General features: G+C 48.2%; 1 protein-coding gene across 1 annotated transcript; it reads left to right on the forward strand.

Moving 5' to 3' along the window:
• The first annotated feature begins 3,682 nt into the window (after positions 1-3,682).
• Positions 3,683-10,442, forward strand: LOC121975275. Its single transcript, XM_042526839.1, has 2 exons — positions 3,683-4,398; positions 9,466-10,442. Exons 1-2 carry the CDS (start codon positions 3,871-3,873, stop codon positions 10,135-10,137), a joined length of 1,200 nt encoding a protein of 399 aa, XP_042382773.1. The 5' UTR covers positions 3,683-3,870; the 3' UTR covers positions 10,138-10,442.
• The last annotated feature ends 10,066 nt before the right edge of the window (positions 10,443-20,508 follow it).

Raw genomic sequence — 20,508 nt, forward strand, 5'->3', positions numbered from 1 at the left:
ATTCCATACGCCCTAAGGGTTCGGTAGGTTTCTTTGACGTTTGCGCAAAGGTCAGTGGCTCAGAGTGATTTTATTAATATATCGTCGACATATACCTTTATATTCCGGTCGATATGTTGTTGGAACACATTGTTCATCAATCTTTGGTAAGTGACACCGACGTTCTTCAGACCGAACGACATGACGTTGTAGTAGTAGGCCCCATCAACCGTAATGAAACTGACTTTCTCTTGATCTTCCTTGGCGAGCGGTACTTGATTGTAGCCCTGTTATGAATCAAGCATGTAGATCAGCTTGCAACCTGCCGTGGTGTCCACCATTTGATCAATTCATGGCATGAGATAGAAATCCTTCGGGCAAGCTTTGTTTAAGTCGCGAAAGTCGATGTAGACTCACCACTTGTTGCCTTGCTTAGAGACCAGCACAAGGTTAGCCAGCCAGCTCAGAAATTGAACCTTCCGGATGTGACCGGCCTCCAGCAATTTTTTATTTTAGCTCGGATGATCTGATTCTGCTCCGAGCTGAAATCCCTCTTCCTCTGTTTCACTGGTCGGGCATCCAGTCGGATGTGAAGCTCGTGCTACACCACGCTCGACAAGATGCCCGGGAGCTCGTGAGTTGACCCAGGCAAACACATTATGATTTTTCCTAAGGCAGGTGACCAGCTCTACCTTCCTCTCATTTGTTAGATCGACGGTGACAAAGGTTGTGGCTTTCGATCGGCTATGATAGATCTGAACCTCCTCTTTTTCATCATAGATTAGCGCAGGAGGTTCCTTCATAATTGTGTTCACCTCCAAATGCTTAGCCTTCCGAGCGGCCTTAGTCTCGGATTTAACCATCTCGACTTAGCACCACCAAGCGACCAATTTGTCGCCTTTGACTTTGCCCACCGAATTGTCCATTGGGAACTTGATCTTCTAACAGAAAGTGGACACTACGGCTTGGAACTCGTTCATGGTCGGTTGGCCCAATATTATATTGTAGGTGGACAACGCATCCACCACGATAAAGTTTATGGTCCTTGCCCTCTTGAGAGGCTCATCTCTGAGTGATATGGCTAGTCGAGCTTAGCCGATCGACAATACTTCATTGCCCGTGAACTTGTACAATCTCGTTAGGGGCTGCAAGTCGCTCCGATTGATTTACAGCTGGTCGAACACCTTCTTGAAGATGATATTCACCGAGCTACCTATATTCACAAAAGTTTGATGAATAGTATAATTAGTTATTACTGCTCAGATAATCAAAGAGTCGTCATGAGGGATCTCCACTCCCTCTAGGTCCCGAGGGCCAAAATTGATCTGTGAACCCTCGGTCTTTTCCTTGTTGCATCCCACATCATGTATCTTCAGTCACCGAACGCGTGACTTCCTCGCTCTATTGGAATTATCATCGGTCGCCCCCCCCCCCCCCCCCCATGATCATTTCGATTTTGCCCCGGCCACATTGCTTTAGTTTTCCTCCTCCTAAGTTGAAGATCGAGCCTGCTCAGCCGAAGCCCGGGTGGGGCTTACATTACCTCTTTGTTGAGGATGGTGTTGACACTGCTCGACCGTTGGTCTTTCTTCTTTCGGTCATCTATCTGATTGCCATCGATGATGCTAATCGGGACAGGGTGAACGATGGCGATATCCTGAAGGAGCCGGTAGGCTTGAAACTGGCCTCAAGTCGTAACAATCTTGGGTATTATGTGTCGCCGAGCGATGGTAGGAGCAGAACAACGGTGTCCACGACCTGCCTTTCGTAGCCTTTGGCCGCTCTGCAGCTGTGTTGCTCCTGCTCGGGGGCCTTTTGGTGGTTGATGGCTACTGGTTGGTCGTCGTTCAGGGGTGACAATATGATCAGTGGGCACTTCCTTCCTTCGTGCCGCTTAGGTCTCCTCCAAGTTGATGTATTCGTTGGCGCGCCTGAGCAGGTGGTCAAAATTTGTTAGCAGCTTCCGGAAGAGTGAGCGAAAGAATTTTGTTCTGTAAGTCCCTATGAGAAGGCGCTTACCATTATCTTCGGGGTGACCGATGGGATATTCATGGTCACTTGGTTAAATCTCTTGATGTAGACTTCAATGTCTCCTTGGGCCCTTGCTTCACAGCGAACAAGTTAACGTTCGTCTTCTGGCAACGGTGGCTGCTGGCAAAATGATGTAGAAACGTCGCTAGGAATCTGATCGGCAGACATCTAAACCACCTCTGTGCTGATCCAGAAAGAGTAGTGAGGAAGACTCGGTACTTCACTTCATTGGTGTACTGATGGAGCATGGAGGTATTGTCAAACTTGATCAGATGGCCTTCTGGATCGGTCGTCCCATTGTACTCCCCGATCATTAATGGTATGTAATGTCGTGGTAGTGGGTCATCCAAGATCCCTTGAGAGAATTGACTATTGATCCATTCGGGGGAATCATCGATCCTTGGTGTTTTTCCCTTCCGTCCGTCCCGGATAGATGCGTCATATGAGGAGGATCCTTGCTCTTTATCCGCTCAACTTTGTTCCTTTGAAGGGGTGTGGAACGACACTCGATGAAAGGAGATCGACGCATTTGGTGCATCCTCATATGTGCAGGTTGACTTCTTGTTTGGCCCCTGAGTGGATATATTTTCCGCTCGGTTTCTGTAGTCGACCTGCTATCTCGTTGCTAATGCCGCGGGTTTATTTGCTTGACGCTCGCCCATCGCTTGTTATTGCCGCTCCACCATCTTAGTTGCCCGAGCTTGTATCAAAATGTCCAATTCTTCCTTCGTCAATGTCACGGTCGTATGTCGTCCAACGTCCTCCATCTCCATGTCTCAGATACAAGTTAAGTTCTCACAGACGACGCCAATAAGATCTTGTCCAAAAACGATGAACACAGTTGGCTTGGGATGTGGCTCTCCGATTGACCGTGTGAAGACTCCACTTCGCTTTGCAAAACCAAGAACGTCAATGTCGGGTTAGGGAAGGGGTCCCGGCATTGACCCTCCGATGCTCACGTCAGTTACTGGAATAGTAGAAAGACGACAAAGAGAACTATAGGAGCAACAGAAGCCTAACAAAAATAACACATACCTCTGCCGGTGCATGAACCTCCCTTTATATAGTGCTCTAGTAACAGACGTGCACACTTCTCAAGATGCTTGCACACGTTTTCCCAACTGTCCTATGAAAAGACATGTCAGAAAAATATTTGACATGATTCTTTAACAAGGCGTGTAAATCCCTAACATAACAGTAGAATCTTCCATCGTACGATTTACTTGTTGACCATGTCATGCTGTCAGCGGTACCAATTCCCAGAAGGATACAATGAACTAAGCATGAGATCCCACTGCTTGGCCGAGAAAGGGAGCTGCTCAGCCGGGATTCCTCGTCCAGTCAATTTCAATTGTTCTTTTACACAATCGCTTAACTCGATAGATTGTTCCTCGTTCAATTAGACAGGAGGTCCGATCGAATTGATTCTCAATTGGTCATCATCATTGCGCTCTTCTCTTTGACTGTCCGACTGTCGAGGTGTTGCCAAGGTCCAGTCGGAAGACCGATTTGGTCGCACCCTCCTTCCACTCAGACAACCTTGATGACTTGAGCGCCTTAATCTTAACCTCTATGTCGACAGCTTCATCTACCTTTGACTCATTTTCGCTGGACTCCCTTTGCTGCCGTATCAGACCGTTTCGAATCGTAAGGCTTCTTGATAAGAATCGACTTGTTCCAAAGTCCAAACTGCGATTCCGAACCGGCCGTTCGTTCCGAACCGTGTGGGAGAATAGATCGCCCCCGCGATCGCGAGGATAACCCTCACTTTGCCCTGCTCCTCAGCTCCGCCGCCGCAGATCTCGCTCAATGCGGTAGCACTTCGGCCTCCCCTGCCGGCTGGCGCCTTCCTCTCTCTCCATGGGCTCTGCCCAGTCCTCGCAACCTGGTGCCGTGGCTTCCGACGACGATGATGACGAAGAGGAGGTAGGTGTGATGTCCAGGAATCCCATCGTCCCCTCCAAGGAGAAGGTCTTGGAGCAGGAGCCGGAGATCCTCCCCTGCCGTGCTGCCGCTTCTCCTCTCTCCCCCCAGCCTTCCGCGGCCGGAACGCCTCGGTTGCTTGGCCCTTCCATCAAGGTTTGGGACCCATGCAACGTGCTCCTCCTCCCCCCGCCTCCTCCCCTGGCGATTTTACCTCGTGGCGTCGCCTCTGTAGCGGCGGATCGGATCACGGAGGTGATTCTGATTGCCCATGGCGAGTGCGCTGTCAGTCTCCGGGCGGATCTGGTCGGAGGTCGGTGGGCGGAGGCAGCGGGGCTGACCTCGAATGGGGAACGGCAGACTAGGGCGTTGTCCGTCTTCCTCAAGTCGCAGGGTGTTAGGTTCGACGAAGTCTACAGCTCGCCCTTGGATCGGGCGAGGGCTACTGCTGCTCTAGTTTGCAGGGTAACTTCCTCCTTTCTTTTTTACTTAAAAGTTTCTGCTCAAATCATAAATTTCTGTTCTTCTACACCATGTTTGATTGCGAAAGACAAGCAAATTTTTAGTCGCTTAGTTTCTTTATATTTCTGTTGTGTTCATTTATTCAAAATAACTGAATGAAAATGGAGTCATTTCCGTCATATCCTAACCTAGAGAATTAGTTTAGATGAAAAGAATCCGTCATTGCTGTTGAATTTTGACTACATGTTTTTTGATTGGATTAAGAAAAAAATGTAAACTATATTTTATTAATAGGTGCCAAAGGGTATCAAAGACTTCTCACCTATGTGATGCTCATTGGAAGGAGTCTTGGATCAAGGTAGCCAGTTTCAACTCATTAGAAATTATGCATATGGCATCATCTTTGAGTTGGTTGGAATCTTCTTTTAAGCTTCAACTTGAACTGAATTGATGATTTTCATGTACTAGCTCAGAAATTGAAGTCATGTCATACATTCCATTGCCAAAAAAAACTCCAATCCGATATTTAATGCTACAACTATTGTAGCAAAGGCCCCGTAACATTCAATTGCTCACATAGAGTCTTTGTTTTAGAACTTGAACACAACCCTAATGATGAAGTAACAAACTTTCCAACAACTATAATGACGAAAAGGTCAAACCTTTTGACGCAGGTTGAGGAAGAGACTGTAGGACTCAATGTAGCGCATTGTATCTTTTCCACACTCATGTTGGATGATATGCATGGAATCTAAACTTCTTTATTAAACCCAACCCCTAATGAAAATGTCAAGCCCCGGAGGAGTCTCTGTCCGAAGAAATTTCGGCAGCATCTCCCCTGTACGACGGACAATATGAAACTTCCTACATCCCACATATACTTCAGCCACAGGCGGCTGGAATGATAACAAAATAAAAAAAAAAAAAAAAAAAACAAACACCACGCAGTTTATAAAGATATTCAGCCTCTGGCTGTCACAACCACGCAGTTAATAATAGTAATCAATAACAATAGGACTCTGACTCGAAATCCACCCTACTCCACTACACTCGTAAAGCTCAAATCCAACGAACTCACCTCTTCTGCCGTCCAGGCAGGCATATAGTAGAATAAAAACCAAACCATCCAAAAGTCCATCAAACGGTAACAATCCGTACAATATCCATAAATAAAATCCAAAACAAAACTAAAACATAGTCTGATGGAAGAAAAACCAAAATAAAGCAAATAACAACCTAGTAGAGAACCAGCTCTACGTGCAGATGGGGGCCAGCGACTGACCTCAACCCGAAAATATATCAACAATGGAGGCGGGTGAGTCCAACACTCAGCGTACAACCGATATGCATAATAAAACAAATAACGACAACACTAATCATGCAGTCTCACGAATATGAGGAGGATAAATCTGTGAAATGAAATCAAGATAAGCTGATCTTGTGGGATCAAAGTATAAAGGTAGCAGTCGTCGGATCGAGTGAGTCGTAATCTGTATGCATGTCAATCAATGCATCCAAACAAATGCAACATATAAGTGCAGAATCACAAGCAAATAAAATGCAATAAATGCGTATATCGACCCCATACTACGAAATCAATGCTCTGCAATGGCGAGTAAGCGGGATCTTGTCGGAGTACTCGTCCTGTGACCCCAAATCATAAATGGGGAGCTCAATGCTCTCATCTCCGGTACACGATGACGGGATGCATCTCACTACCATGAGTCGACCAACGGAGCCAAACAAAGTCCACCATCTGCCGACTCACGCTGCTACCCTAAATGCCAACGGAGCCAAACAGGGCAACCTACTGCAACACACCCTGCGTGACCAAACAACAGAACCGCCACACACCAGCCAGATATACAAATCCATGGGTGATGTGTGCAGTACATGTAATGGCGATGAGCTCAACCAAAGTAGAGCCAACAATCGCACAGCATGCAATCATGATGCATGATACTGAACATGGCAATCTCATGAATAACATGGCATGATCCATATAAATAGATACAAAGTGTGTACCACAAGAAGACGTATCAAATAGAAGGCACACAAATCGAAGAGGGTATCAAATAAACCCTAGATCCAGAATATAACAGAGCATGTGGTTAGGTCACTACCTAAGGCATATGTGATCAGGTAGATAATATGTAGTGCAGAATAAATAAACAAACAACATGTACTAATCATGTAGTGACCAACCGAAATAAACAGGTAACACAATTACTGTTATATGTTAAACATATTATCATGCATATCAAAAGACATAAGTCAAAGTACCCGCCTCCGAAAATAGAAAGGTCCGATCTGACTCCGAGATACTCGTCTCGCGTCAAAGTCCTGTGTCACATATAAATAAATATTATTTTATTTAGCTACAATTTACATAAATAGCTAAACAAAATTCCTAAAACTATTTAGGGCAAAACCCTAAACCAAAAACACATAAACAAAATCAATATACACATGATAGTCTAACTAAACCCTCCAAATTCAGAACAAGATCTACAACAGAACTCAAATACACCTAATCCTCACCCTAATTCACAATCCAAAAGATTACGGTGAAGGTTGCTTGTTGCTAAAACATTGAACAAGCAATTGTTTGTTGATTCACAGCACACAGAAACTCACGGTAATTCTTCCTTCAACTCACCACCCTCATTTCTGTGTACTAAGTCTGCTGTTGCTGATCAACAAACACCACAGCCCCACTTCCTCTCCAATACCGTGACCTAAATTGGTAGCAAAGAGAAATTCGAACTAGCTTACCTCCTTTGATCAATTAGGGCACTGTGGTCGGCTAATCCTCTGAACTCCGGCGATCTAGGGCAGAGACAGAAATGGGGGTGCTGGTTCTTCCTGCCGGCGAGTTCTTGTGGTCAGTGCTAGGGTTCGGGCACAGGAAGAAGGGAAACCGGGTGGCGGCGTCGGCGCTAGGCTCGGCACAGAAAATCGGCAGTGAACTCACACCAGGGCAGAGGAAGAAAGGGTGATGCACGGTGATCGGCTCTAGGGCACCGGCGATTGGGGTCGACGTCGGCTTCTGTGGTCGACGTCGGTTGGCTAGGGCAGGCGATCGGGCGGCGGTGATTTGCGGCGACAGCGCTGGGAACTCCACGGCAAGGCTAGGGCAGAGGATTCTGTCGTCGTGAGGGGCAGGGGATGAGGAAGAAGAAGAGAGAACCGCCGAGTAGCCGGCGGTTAGGGCTCTTGGCGTCGGGTTCGGGAGTGAGGGAGAGGAGAGGCGCGCGGAGATGTTTCGGCGAGAAAGAAAACAAAATGAGAAATAAGAAAAAGAGAAAAAGAATTTAAAAGGAAAAGGAAAAATAAACTTTTCCTCATTTAAACGGGGTAACCTAAACAGACTTTTCCGGGCCCCGTTTTTTATCCCCGTTAACTCATCCGTACGAGCTCCGAAAAATTCCTGAAAAATGTCCAAAAATTCCAAAAAAAAATTCCTTATTAATAATCGTCATTTTTCCGGTATTTTACAGAAAACTAGAAAATAAATAGCCAAATTGGGAAACACATTCAAAACACAATTATCCCTCCAATTAATTACTAAAATAAAAAAAGGTGCCGACTCTAAATTACCAAAAAATTCACAATTTACCAAACAATAAAAATCAGTTTAAAATTTAATTGGTCTCGATGAAGTGTGTTTCCTTGTACAGGACGCTCCTAGTTGACGATCAGGAATTGAGTGATATGTCTGCTAATTCTTGAGTGAACTAGTAAAAATTGAATGTACTCCTTGATACTATATAGTTTTTCAACCCTTTCTCCACCTTCATAATTGTTTTATTTATGAATATATATAGACCTTATTTCCACTTTTACCTCATTGCTTTTTTGGAGTAATATAAGGCTTGGTTATTGTTGTATTTTAAAAGGGCAGCATGAAACTCCCACTAATATGAGTCTCAAGGAAGAGTTTATTATATGCAATCTTATCTTGTTTTGCAAGAGTCTGTTTCTAAGATTTAAATTTGCGACCTCTAGGTCACATGATAACAACTTTACCGTTGTACCAAGGCTCCTTTCTTGGAGTAATGTTTACTTGTGATATTTTTGATTAATTTCTAAGCTTCTAATGCTTGAAAAATAGCCCAAGGGAATGCTTATGCTGCCATCTAGATGGTCTGGAGAGGGGGCCAGTTTTGCATATGTGATATGCGGTCCCTTGTTGGTTGTAGGTGTTCAAGTAGGAAAATTACCTTATTTTAATTAGCCGCTTCAAGTTCAAACTGACTCTACAACATACGCAAAGCACCAATATTTTTGTTGACCTTCCTATTGGCGTTGGTTACTTGGCATTAGCAGGAAAATTTTGAATTTGTGTGCATATTGAGGATTAGATTTATGGTAAAACTAGAAAATTATAGTATTTATGTTATTTAAATGCTCTAATTTTCACGACATTACCATAGTCATCTATTTGACTTAATGTATTTGTTCTTTATCTTCAGGTTTTTGTTGATCCACCGTTCCTGTGCCCCATCCATATACATGAACAATGAGATAGAAAGGTTTTAGGATATAGCATGCCAATAAAGAAATACCGACCTATGTTTAAGCCTAACTTTGGCTGCTGCCTTCTTTCTTGCTTACCAACCTGATACAAGAGTTAGAACCTACATTATCAAAAAGATGTTGGCTTGTTCTCTTGTCACATTGCTAAAATCTTTTAGGACAATTTATTTTTAGTGTTCTTGGATTGTTTTTCCAGGTCACGGCATTCCTCCACCTCGTCTGCAATAAATTATTAGATACTTTTCATTTTACTTAGATGAGATTGATAATAAATATAGCATTCACCTTCTTGCTATCTTGAAATTATGTGACAATCTATTATTTTGCAGCAGGAACATTAATGAGCTATGTAATTTAAACATGTAAAGACTAAAGCGAGTTTGATTATTAGAGAATAAGCCTTCGTTATTCATAAAGTTTGATTTAACTTTTTATTTGTTGTAGCTAGACTTTGGAATATACTGGGATCTACATCAGTTTCTGCTTTATTGTTTCACTTGTTGAATTACTTGTTATTTGTCGTATATGTAGGAGCTTGGTTTTTCCGAGGAGCAGATACAATCATCTGATGCTTTGCTTGAGATTAGTCAGGGGCAATGGGAAGGTTGCCTGCAATCAGAAGTTTACACCACTGAAATGCTTAATTTGATCGAGAGGACACAACCTGATTTTTGTGCTCCTTCTGGAGAATCACTTCGGCAGGTGGCATTTCGGATGATTGAATTTCTTAACAGGACAGTCCTGAGATTATCTGAGAAGCTAGCAGTGGCTGACATATCAATCCATCGAAATGAGTCAAAGGAATTATCACGGAATAGTTCGACTAATTCAATTCAAGATGGGCCTCACTGGGATCTGCTGTACAGGCTGAACCGGTCATCTTTTCAGAGGAAGAAATATGGTAAGAGCAGGCTTCAATATGTGACTACTGGAGACAACGAGACGGATGAAGAGTTCTCTCCCAGGGAAGTCGCTCAAGCAAACCTCCTTTCTGATGTCAGTAAAAACATGGTCTCTTCCATTGGACTCTTCACTCATGCAGTTCCAATTAAATGTCTTCTCACTGGCCTTCTGGAATGCAGTCCTATGATGTCTCAGAAACTCACAATCGATGATTCTTCTGCCACAGTTCTACACCATTCTCTAAGAACGGGATGGCAGATAAAGAGGCTGAATGACACAGCACATCTCAGACTTCTCTAGACTGAGACAAAAGGATAATAATAACATGGCAATTACAACTTCCTACCTTAATATGTTCAGAACATGTTCCGATCTTATCTCTGGGGATGATTTACACTGATGATATCCAAAGTCTGAAAAATTTTCCAGTTGGGATTATGGAAACCGCAGAAGATGAGGTGTTCAAAGTGCAAGGAAGATAACATCTTTGTCTTTGGTTTATTCTGTAATGTGCATTATTAGCTCCAGTTGCGACTGGTTAGAGCATGGCCTCACCATATTTATTATTTTTTTTTTTTAAAGAAAAAGGAGCTCCAATTGGCATATTTGTGCATGCTTTTGTTTTAGTAATTAGTGAGTGCTTTTATTTATTTATTTTTGATCATCTATAGGGGTGCAATTCATGTGTTCTTTATACATCTTTTGAAATGCTACTTTGTGCCCAGGCTCTGCTCTGCAACCAATCATGGATGGATGAAAACAGATGGTGGGTAATCTGTCTATATCAAATTTTTCAGTATTTTTCCCCCTTCTTTCTCACTCTTATCTGTTTTTTTCCAGATAAATTAAGCCTGAGAGATGAGCTTAAATTGGAAAAATATTTCATCATTACTTTGATAGCAGGTCCACAGAACTGATCCTTGGAACACCTAATTGTAACCATTTTCAAGACATGAATAACTCATTAAACTAAATAAGTTTAATAAATAAATTTGAATATATATATATATATATATATATATATATATATATATATATATATATATATATATATATATATATATGATCCGGTGGTAAGAACAGGGGACCCCGTTTGGTGAGGTCAACGCCACGTGGGAGTCAAAGTGGAAGGATGTCCGTCCGGAGATGGGAGGTCCGAACGGCCGACCGGCCGTTCGGTGGAGTCAACGTCCGTAGAGGGCTGGGTCCGACCGGACGGCCGTCCGGCCGGTGTCGGGCTGATGGTTAAAGGCGCCCTGTAGGAAGTCAGGGTTCTGGCGCTCAGGGGGTAAGATCGCAGGGACGAGCGGACTGCACGCTCGGCCAAGGCCATAAGGTAACATACTGCTAATGGTCTCCACAAAGCACGTGATGGAGAATCTCCCCAAGTAAATCACCGCATACGTCCGGCAGGATGTTGAAGGAGCTGGCCGACCGGACGACAGATTTGGAGCAAAGGGGAAAAGGTCAAGGGACGTCTTTTTCTGACAGCAGGTATGTTTCACGCGCAAGCCATACTCCAAATCTTATGACAGGAGATTTCGCTGTCCCATCGAGGACATGCTTGGACTGTAGCAGTATGGGTCAGGGAAGCTCACTGACAAGCCCTTACGGGGGTATGAGCCATGGACACGTGTACACCTCGGTAGGTGTACACCCACTTCTTCGCTGCCCTATATAAAGGCCCTCTTACTTCGCCGGAGGTACGCACGCTACTAGTTTTTGAGCCCCTTTCTCTCTATTGAGCTTCGCCTGACTTGAGCGTCGGAGGGTCGCCGCCGGGAACCCCTTCCCGGCCCGACTTCTGTGCAGGTTCGTCGGAGCTTTGGAGGCCTACGCCATCGATTAGGAGAGCGACACGTTCCCAGCGTCCTTTGGTTCGGCGATTCGGACAGGATCAATTTGGCGCCGTCTGTGGGAACGCTCCTGCTTCCGACCGGAAACAATGGACGAAGCTGGACGACAACATATGGTGACGCTCTCGAATGAGGAACTCGACGCTCTGATCGAGATAAGGGCCGCCAAGCTTGTGGAGCAAAAACAGAAAACAACAGCCAAGCGTCCAGAACAGCAAGCAACGTCAATGTCTGGTGGCCGAGCGGAAGCACCGCAGACCACCGTTGCATTTCATCGAGCCCTATTTCGCACCCCCGAAGCCACAGCAGCTCATAGAGATCGGGGATCCTCTTCGGATGAAATGCCCAGACGAGACGAGAGAAAAGGAAAAGCCCCCCGAGCGGACGCATCGCCCGAGCGGATCAATCGCCAATTTTCAGAGGCTATTCTACGAGATCCTCTGCCCAAGCATTACGTACCCCCGGCGATCGGCGAATACAATGGGACAACCGACCCGGATGATCATCTGGGTAAGTTTGACAACACAGCTACTCTCCATCAATACACAGATGGAGTAAAGTGCCGAGTTTTCCTCACCACCCTCTCCGGGTCGGCTCAACGGTGGTTTCGGAGATTGCCGGACGGATCCATCACAAGCTTCAAAGATTTCCGAACGGCCTTCCTCCACCATTTTGCTAGCAGTCGACGCTACCAGAAAACGAGCGTGAGCCTATTCGCCATCAAACAAGAAGCCCGTGAATCACTTCGAGCTTACATCCAGCGGTTCAACCAAGTGGCGATGGACATTCCAACGGCCACCTCGGAGACCATGATGAATGCCTTCACACAAGGCCTAGTGGATGGGGATTTCCGAGCGCTCATCCGAAAGCCGCCCCGAGATTATGATCACATGCTACACCGGGCTAACGAATACATCAACGTGGAAGAAGCACAAGCGGCTAGGAAAAAAGAAGCTCCAACCGAGCGGGCTCCTCCGGCCGAGCGGAAACTACACGCCACTCATCAGCCGCCCAGAGGACCAAGGGCCGAAGCAATTCGATCCCCCCATGCCAGATCCCACGTGCAAGAGGTATCCGCCGCTCGGCCCAAGCCAAAGAAGAAATGGACCCCGATGTTCTGCTCCTTCCACCGGACGGATACGCGCAACATGAGGGATTGTCGAAGTCTTCCCTTTGTGGCTCATCCCGTGCCCCGGAATGTCGGACGACGGTCTCCCTCAGTCGACAGGCGGCAGAGAACTCATGACGCCGAACGGACACGAACCGATATGCCACAGCAACAGGCTCCTGATCGGCATCGTTCTCCAAGGCAGGAGAATCACCGAGCGTCCAGAGAACGGTCCCGACCATCCGCTCGAGAAGAGGAAAATAGAAGCAATACTTCCCGAGGTGAGATCAACGTTATTGCTGGCGGGCCGACCGGAGGAGACTCCAATCGAGCTAGAAAGGCAAGCGTCCGGCAGCTCCAAATCCATGCCGTTGGTTGCAGCCAAGAACGGGCGAGCGGACCGGAAATCAGTTTCGGGCCAGGGGACTTGGAAGGAGTTGAAGTACCCCACGACGATGCTCTGCTCATCAAAGCGGTAATAGCCAATTACACAATTCACCGCGTATTTGTTGACACAGGGAGCTCAATCAACATCTTATTCAAGAAGGCGTTCGATCAGCTGCAAATTGATCGAGCCGAGCTGTTACCCATGACAACTCCGCTCTACGGGTTTACGGGTAACGCAGTTCAGTCGGTCGGACAGATCCGGCTGGCTACCTCGTTGGGAGAAGAGCCGCTCAGGAGGACAAGGACTACAAACTTTGTGGTGGTCGACTCTCCCTCGTCCTACAACGTCATTCTGGGACGACCGGCGCTCAGCGAATTCCGAGCGGTCGTCTCAACCTTCCATCAGAAGATCAAGTTCCCCTTGGAGGACAAAGTGGGAGAAGTACGAGGAGATCAGCTAGCAGCTCGGCAATGCTACATCGAGATAGTCCGAGCAGAAGCCAAATCCGCTCGGAAGGCGCCCCGGATCGAGGTAAACGCCATCACCGAAAAACCACCCTCTTTAATTTATGAAGAAAAAGAGGAAGTGCAGATTCACCCATCCCGATCGGAGGCCACAACCTTTATTGCGTCCGATCTGGAGGAGAAGCAGAAAGAAGAGCTGAGCCAATGCCTCCGAAGAAATCATGATGTCTTCGCCTGGTCGACACATGAGCTGCCCGAAATTTCGCCGAGCATAGCGTAGCACGAGTTACATGTCCGACCGGACGCTCGGCCGGTAAAGCAGAGAAAAAGAGATTTCAGCGCCGAGCAGAACGTCATCATCCGGGCGGAGGTGGAGAAGCTTCTGGAAGCCGGCCATATTCCCGAGGTTCAGTTCCCGAGCTGGCTGGCGAACGTAGTATTAGTCTCCAAGCCGGGCAACAAATGGAGAGTGTGCATAGATTTTCGGGATCTCAACAAAGCTTGCCCGAAAGATTTTTATCCTCTGCCCCGGATAGACCAGCTGGTGGACTCTACGGCCGGCTGCGAATTAATCTGTATGCTCGACGCCTACCAGGGCTATCACCAAGTGCCGCTCGCCCGTGAAGATCAAGAAAAGGTCAGCTTCGTGACGGCCGACGGCACTTATTGCTATAATGTGATGCCGTTCGGATTGAAGAATGCAGGAGTCACATATCAGCGTTTAATGAATAAAGTGTTCAGAGAGCAGATCGGGCGGAACCTAGAAGTTTATGTGGACGACATTCTCATCAAATCAGTCCAAGCGGCAGATCTCTTCAAAGACATGGAGGAAACCTTCCAAACGCTGCACAAATATGGAGTCAAGCTAAATCCCCAGAAATGCCTGTTCGGAGCAAAAGGGGGGTGTTTTCTGGGGTACATAGTGACCGAGCGGGGAATCGAAGCAAATCCCAGCAAGGTGAAAGCCCTACGAGACATGCCGCCCCCAAGAAATACAAGGGAAGTGCAGCGTTTGACCGGTCGGATAACCGCTCTATCCAGATTCATCTCCAAAACCGCCGACCGGAGCCTTCCTTTTTTCAAGATCTTACGCAAAGCTACAAAATTTTACTGGGACGAAGAATGCGACCAGGCGTTCGAAGATTTGAAGGCATATCTGAATTCGCTCCCGGTATTAGCCAAGCCGACTATTGGTGAGCCACTTTGTATTTATCTATCCTCGACCGAGCACGCTGTAGGCTCAGCACTTGTGAGGTCGAGCGGCGAAGAGCAGCCGGTGTATTTCCTGAGCCACATTTTAAAAGATGCTGCTCTGGTTCTAGCCGCTCGGCGCCTTCGCCCATACTTCCTGGCGCACACCATCATCGTCAAGACCAATAGTCCGCTCGGACGTGTGTTACTGAATCCAGAAGCATTCGGGCGGCTCATCAAATGGACGACGGAGTTGAGCGAATTCGATATTCAATACCAACCCCGCTCGGCAATCAAGGCACAATCCTTGGCAGATTTTATCACCGAAGTGCAAAGGCCAGATCCGGAAGCTATGTGGAGAATATATGTGGATGGGTCGTCCACTCGGCTCGGAAGCGGGATTGGAATATTGTTGCTCTTCCCACAAGAAGAAAAGATGCACCTATCCGTCCGGCTGGATTATAAAGCTACCAACAATGAGGCGGAGTATGAGGCCCTCATAGCTGGCTTGCAGGCTGCCCGGCATGTGGGAGCCGGTCGGGTAACACTCCACTCGGACTCGCAGTTGGCCGCTCAGCAGCTCTCTGGTACCTTTGAAATCAATAGCGCTCGGCTCAAGCTCTACGCTGAAGCCTTCGAGAAGCTCAAAGCTGATTTTCGAGAAGTTATTATTCAGAAGATACCCAGAGCAGAAAATCAAGCGGTCGATGAGTTAGCCAAGCTCGCGAGCTCAATAACGCCGGTCGTCATTCAGCGGCCAATTGAAAAAGTACTGTTGGTGGCGCACGTCGACCGGATGGAAGGCCTCACATTTCCAAGCGACTGGCGAACGCCCATCATAGAGTTCCTCCGCTCGGGCGCCACACCATCTAATGAATATGAAGCCCAGCTGCTAAGGAGGAGAGTCGGTCGGTTCACACTCATCGGCGATCAGCTTTATAAAAAGGCTTTCTCACGCCCGTTGTTGAAATGCGTGAGCTCGGAGGACTCGGCTTACATCCTCCAAGAAGTACATCAAGGATCGTGCGGAGGACATCCGGGCGGACGAGCACTAGCTAAGAAGATCCTGCTAGCTGGATACTTCTGGCCGACTTTACAAGCAGATGCCGCTCGGACAGTGTCAACGTGCCCTTCATGCCAAAAGTACCATAACTTCAACCACCGACCGGCAGAAGAAATGAAGGCATCAACAGTTTCATGTCCTTTCGATCAATGGGGAATGGATATTGTTGGTCCATTCCCGATGGCGACCGGGCAGCGGAAATTTTTGCTAGTGGCGGTTGATTATTTTTCCAAGTGGGTGGAGGCCGAGCCGCTAGCCAAGATCACCGAGCAGATGGTCAAAAAATTTATCTGGCAACACATCATCTGTCGGTTCGGCATCCCTCGCCGATTGGTCTCAGACAATGAGCGGCAATTCACAGGGAAGATGTTAGAGGATTGGTGCAAAAGCTACGGCATCGAGCAACACTTCACGTCCGTGGCTTATCCCCAAAGCAACGGTCAAGCCGAAGTGGTCAATCGGGAAATTCTTCGTATTCTGCGCGCTCGGCTCGACCATTGGGGAGGAAGTTGGCCAGATGAAGTGCCGGGAGTCTTATGGGCCATCCGAACGACTCTAAAGGAAGGGACGGGCGTTACGCCTTTCCACCTGGTGTATGGCGGCGAAGCGGTCATTCCTGTTGAAGTCGGAGTCGAATCCGCTCGGATCCAAAGTTATGACGAGGGCAACGTCGAGAGGAGGAACGTGGAGCTGGATCTGGTCGAAGAAGAAAGAGCCAAGGCGTCCGTCCGGCTGATGGCGTACCGACAACGGATGAAGCAAAATTACAACCGTCGCGTAATCCCCAGATCATTCCAGGTCGGCAATCTCGTCTGGAAGAAAGTCAAGCCGGTCGGCGACGTCGGCAAACTGGAGGCACCGTGGGCAGGCCCCTTCAAGGTTATTGAAAAGCTCCGCTCGGGCGCATATTACTTGGAGGATGAAGCCGGGCGGCAGCTGGATCGACCGTGGAGTGCAAATCATCTCCAGCCTTATCGAAATGGATGAAAGGTGCACGAATGTAATTCATTTTTGTGTATGTGCTAGTCGCCTATGTACTTGTAATGCAGGAAGCAAAAAGATGAAAACACATTAAGCATTCTCCGCCGAACGGCTTACTGCGTGAAGACCCCGTGCCGTTCGGCCGGGGCATATAAATATACGAGCCGAATGTTCGAGGACGAAGACCCCGCGCTGTTCGGCAGGGGGAATTGTATCCGAGCCAAAGGCTCGATATCGAAGACCCCGGACCGTTAGGCCGGAGGTATATTGTACGAGCCGCACGCTCGATAACGAAGACCCCTCGCCCCTCGGCAGGGCGTATATAATCAGTTAAAAGTTAGCCGTAAAGGCCGTCGAGCTCCGACGTTAAATATCGAGAGACGAGCCGGCGTCTATAAACCCTCCGAGCGGAAGACCGTCGAGCTCCGACGTTAAATATCGAGAGACGAGCCGTCGTCTATAAACCCTCCGAGCGGAAGACCGTCGAGCTCCGACGTTAAATATCGAGAGACGAGCCGACGTCTATAAATCCTCCGAGCGGAAGACCGTCGAGCTCCGACGTTAAATATCGAGAGATGAGCCGGCGTCTATAAACCCTCCGAGCGGAAGACCGTCGAGCTCCGACGTTAAATATCGAGAGACGAGCCGGCGTCTATAAACGCCCGAGTGGAAGATCGTCATGTGGGTGAGGCCAATAAGAAGGATGCAATTCCTCTGGAAACTCGCCTTCAATATCGATAAAACCGACTCCACGTCCTGCTCAGCTCAGAGCACAAAGGTACTTGTCGGCTTCTAGTGAGCGATCTCTGCTACCTAAGCGGAAGGTTACGCACTCGAAATAAATAGCAGAGCGGAAAGGTAACTCCAAGTACTTCGCTACACTCCCTTTCGAATGCCAGAAGAGTGATAATAGGCGAGTGGACGACACACATGCTAACTTAAAAGGACAGCGTGCAAAAGGAAAACACTGCATTCAAATTAAAACTTTAGGCCGAGCAGCCTAAGTACAAAAGGGATCATATCTAGCCGAGTGGCCGAATTACAAAAGTTACTCTATGTAATCGTAAAGGGTCTTGGGAATGCTTTCCAGGAGCGCCACTTGATCGCCGGCCGGAATGGTAGTGGACTCTGGAAGAAGACCCTTGGACTTCAGATAGTTGGTGGTCGCGGTCATAGCCAAGTCGAAGGCTGTGTACATCCGCTCGCAGATTTTCTCCGAGAATTCAGGTGAGCGGATGTAGCCCTGTCTTAAGGCAGCAACTCGACTCGGCTCGGCATCTTGATATTCTTTGAAGGCCGCCTGGGAGCCAGTGAGGGCCTCATTCAGACTCTGAAGCTTTGCCGCGTCGGCCGAGCGACCCACCTTCTCTCTATCAAGCTGCTCCATCAACTCTTTTATCTTAAGCTCCAGGCCCCAAGCCTCCACGTTCTTTTTCTCCAAATCGGAGATGGCCGTATTTTTTCGGGTGATGGCCAGGGTTAATTTTGTGTCGAGCGACTTGACTTGTCGCTCGGACTCGGCCAGGGCGTGGGCCTGATCGGCCGTTTTCTTCTGCTCGCTCGCCAACAGATCTTGAGCTTTATTCAGCTCCTTTTGTAGCTCGGAGTAAGACGGGCCCTGAGAGTCGGACGGACCGCCTGCCGCGTTCAGTTGCCTCAGCTCCTCGTCCACCATAGCCAGGCGGTTGGAGACGGCTATCTCTTCCACCCATCGCTGATGCAAAAAGGCGAAATTGTCAAAGGCCGAGCGGAAAAATGCAAGTGAAGCTTCATAAAAGAAAACTTACCCCCGTGGACTCTTGCATGTGGCTATTGGCCAAGTTCCGGAGGGGGATCATTGCAATGCGCGCCCGAGCGTCGGCCCACATCTCGGGCAGGGGCTCTTTCAAGGTGATGGTATGCTCGGGCGCGGTTGGCCGGTCGGCTTCTGGCAGCAATTCCTCAGTAGGGAGATGAAGGGTGACCCGTACTGTGCGGCCGTGACCAGGGATCGTCCGACCGGGATCAGAAGCCGGCGCAGAAAACTGCGAATGGATAGTTGAGCGCTTGACCGAGTACCGAGCGGGCGGGCGGGTGCTGACTGGAATAGCCTCAATGGGGGCTTCCGGCTCGTCCCATTCAGAAGGAGTCCGGTCGGACGAAATGGCTTCGACCTCTGGCGCCTTGCCTCGAGCGGCGGCGGTTGCTCGCTCGGACGGTTGGACCGTTGATGTGGCCGAGCGCAGAGGAGTCTCCACTCGGCGCCTCTTTTGTAGAGGCTGCTCCTCCTCCCGAGCGGAACCTTCCTCGGGTGCAGTTCGTTCTTGGGGAGGGGTGGCTCCGCTGGCCACATTTTGTTGAGAGGCCTGAGCGGCCGACTCAGCCTGAGTCCCGCTCTCCCCTTCGTGGGATCCGACCGGCTGGATACCCAAAGCTTCCATTTCTCTGGCCGCCGCGGCTTCCAGAGCGGCCGCCTTTCTCTTCAAAACACCGGCCATCACTGAATCCATGACGATGTCCGCTGCAAAAGAAAGAAAGGAAATCAGTTAGCGATCAAAGCAAATGTCCAAGTAAAGTTCTTACCGAAGCTGGCCGGAAGAGGAGTCCGTATAGGACTCAGACCGAAGATATACATCACTCCTTCATGAAGGAGCTTATTGATGTCGAGTCGCAGACCGGCTAGTATGTTTGCAGCGTGGAGGTAGTCCGGTCGGGTCTTGAACTTCTTCAGCTCGGGAGTAGGGGGCAAGCTGACTTGCCACTTTGTCGGGAAGGTGGCCTGATCGGGCATACGGATGTAGAAAAAATAATCCTTCCAATGTTTATTGGAAGAAGGGAGTTTGTTGAAAAAGACCAAGCCGGGTCGAGCTTGGAACATGAAGGTGCCCGGCTCGGCTTGCTTGGGGTAATAGAAATAAAAGAAGACCTCCGGTCGGAGGGGGATGTTGTGAATCTTAAACAAAACGACAACACCGCAAAGGAGACGGAAGGTATTGGGTACTAGACTGCCGAGCGGCACACCGAAAAAATTATAGACATCTATGATGAAAGGATGTACAGGGAAGCGAAGACCGGCGGTAAACTGGTCTCGGAAGACACAGAAAGCTCCGCGCGGCGGCCTATGGGGCCGAGCGGAAGGACCGGCTAAACGAATTTCAAAATCCTCTGGGATTTCGAAATTGTCTGTCAAAATATCAAAGTCCCGCTGTTCGAATCGGGACTGCATGGTGGTGTACCATGGGCCGAGCGACTGGTCTTCGGGATTTGAAGAACTAGCCATTGGCCGATCGGAAGGAATCAAAAGGCAAAAAGGCAGGAGAAAAACAACAGCAAACGAAAGGAGGTTTCAAGGATCGAAACTGAGGAAAAAATGCGGAGGAAACACCGGAAAGGAGGAAGGAAAGATATAAAATCTTACTGCGAGGAAAGAGATCGCGAAAAAGGCGCCGGAGAGCGTCGGAGAGCAGAAACAGGATCGCCGGAGCTCCAAAGCACTGAAGGCAGTGGTCGAGATCGCGGAAGCAAATGAGGGAGAGAAGGAAACGAAGGCTTTATAGGGCGGAGGCCGGCCGGCCTCCACCGTTGGATCCAGGTCACGGGAATCAAAGCGTGCATCTTGCCGTCCATTTCGAATCGCTTCG

The sequence above is a fragment of the Zingiber officinale genome, chromosome 4B (genome assembly GCF_018446385.1).
Source record: "Zingiber officinale cultivar Zhangliang chromosome 4B, Zo_v1.1, whole genome shotgun sequence".
Lineage (NCBI taxonomy): Eukaryota > Viridiplantae > Streptophyta > Magnoliopsida > Zingiberales > Zingiberaceae > Zingiber > Zingiber officinale.

Bases quoted from the DNA above. Each gene is read 5' to 3' on its own strand.
- LOC121975275 (XM_042526839.1), top strand. From the start codon at position 3,871: ATGGGCTCTGCCCAGTCCTCGCAACCTGGTGCCGTGGCTTCCGACGAC. The intron at 4,399-9,465 runs GTAACTTCCTCC...TCGTATATGTAG, and splicing joins CTGCTGCTCTAGTTTGCAGG to GAGCTTGGTTTTTCCGAGGA.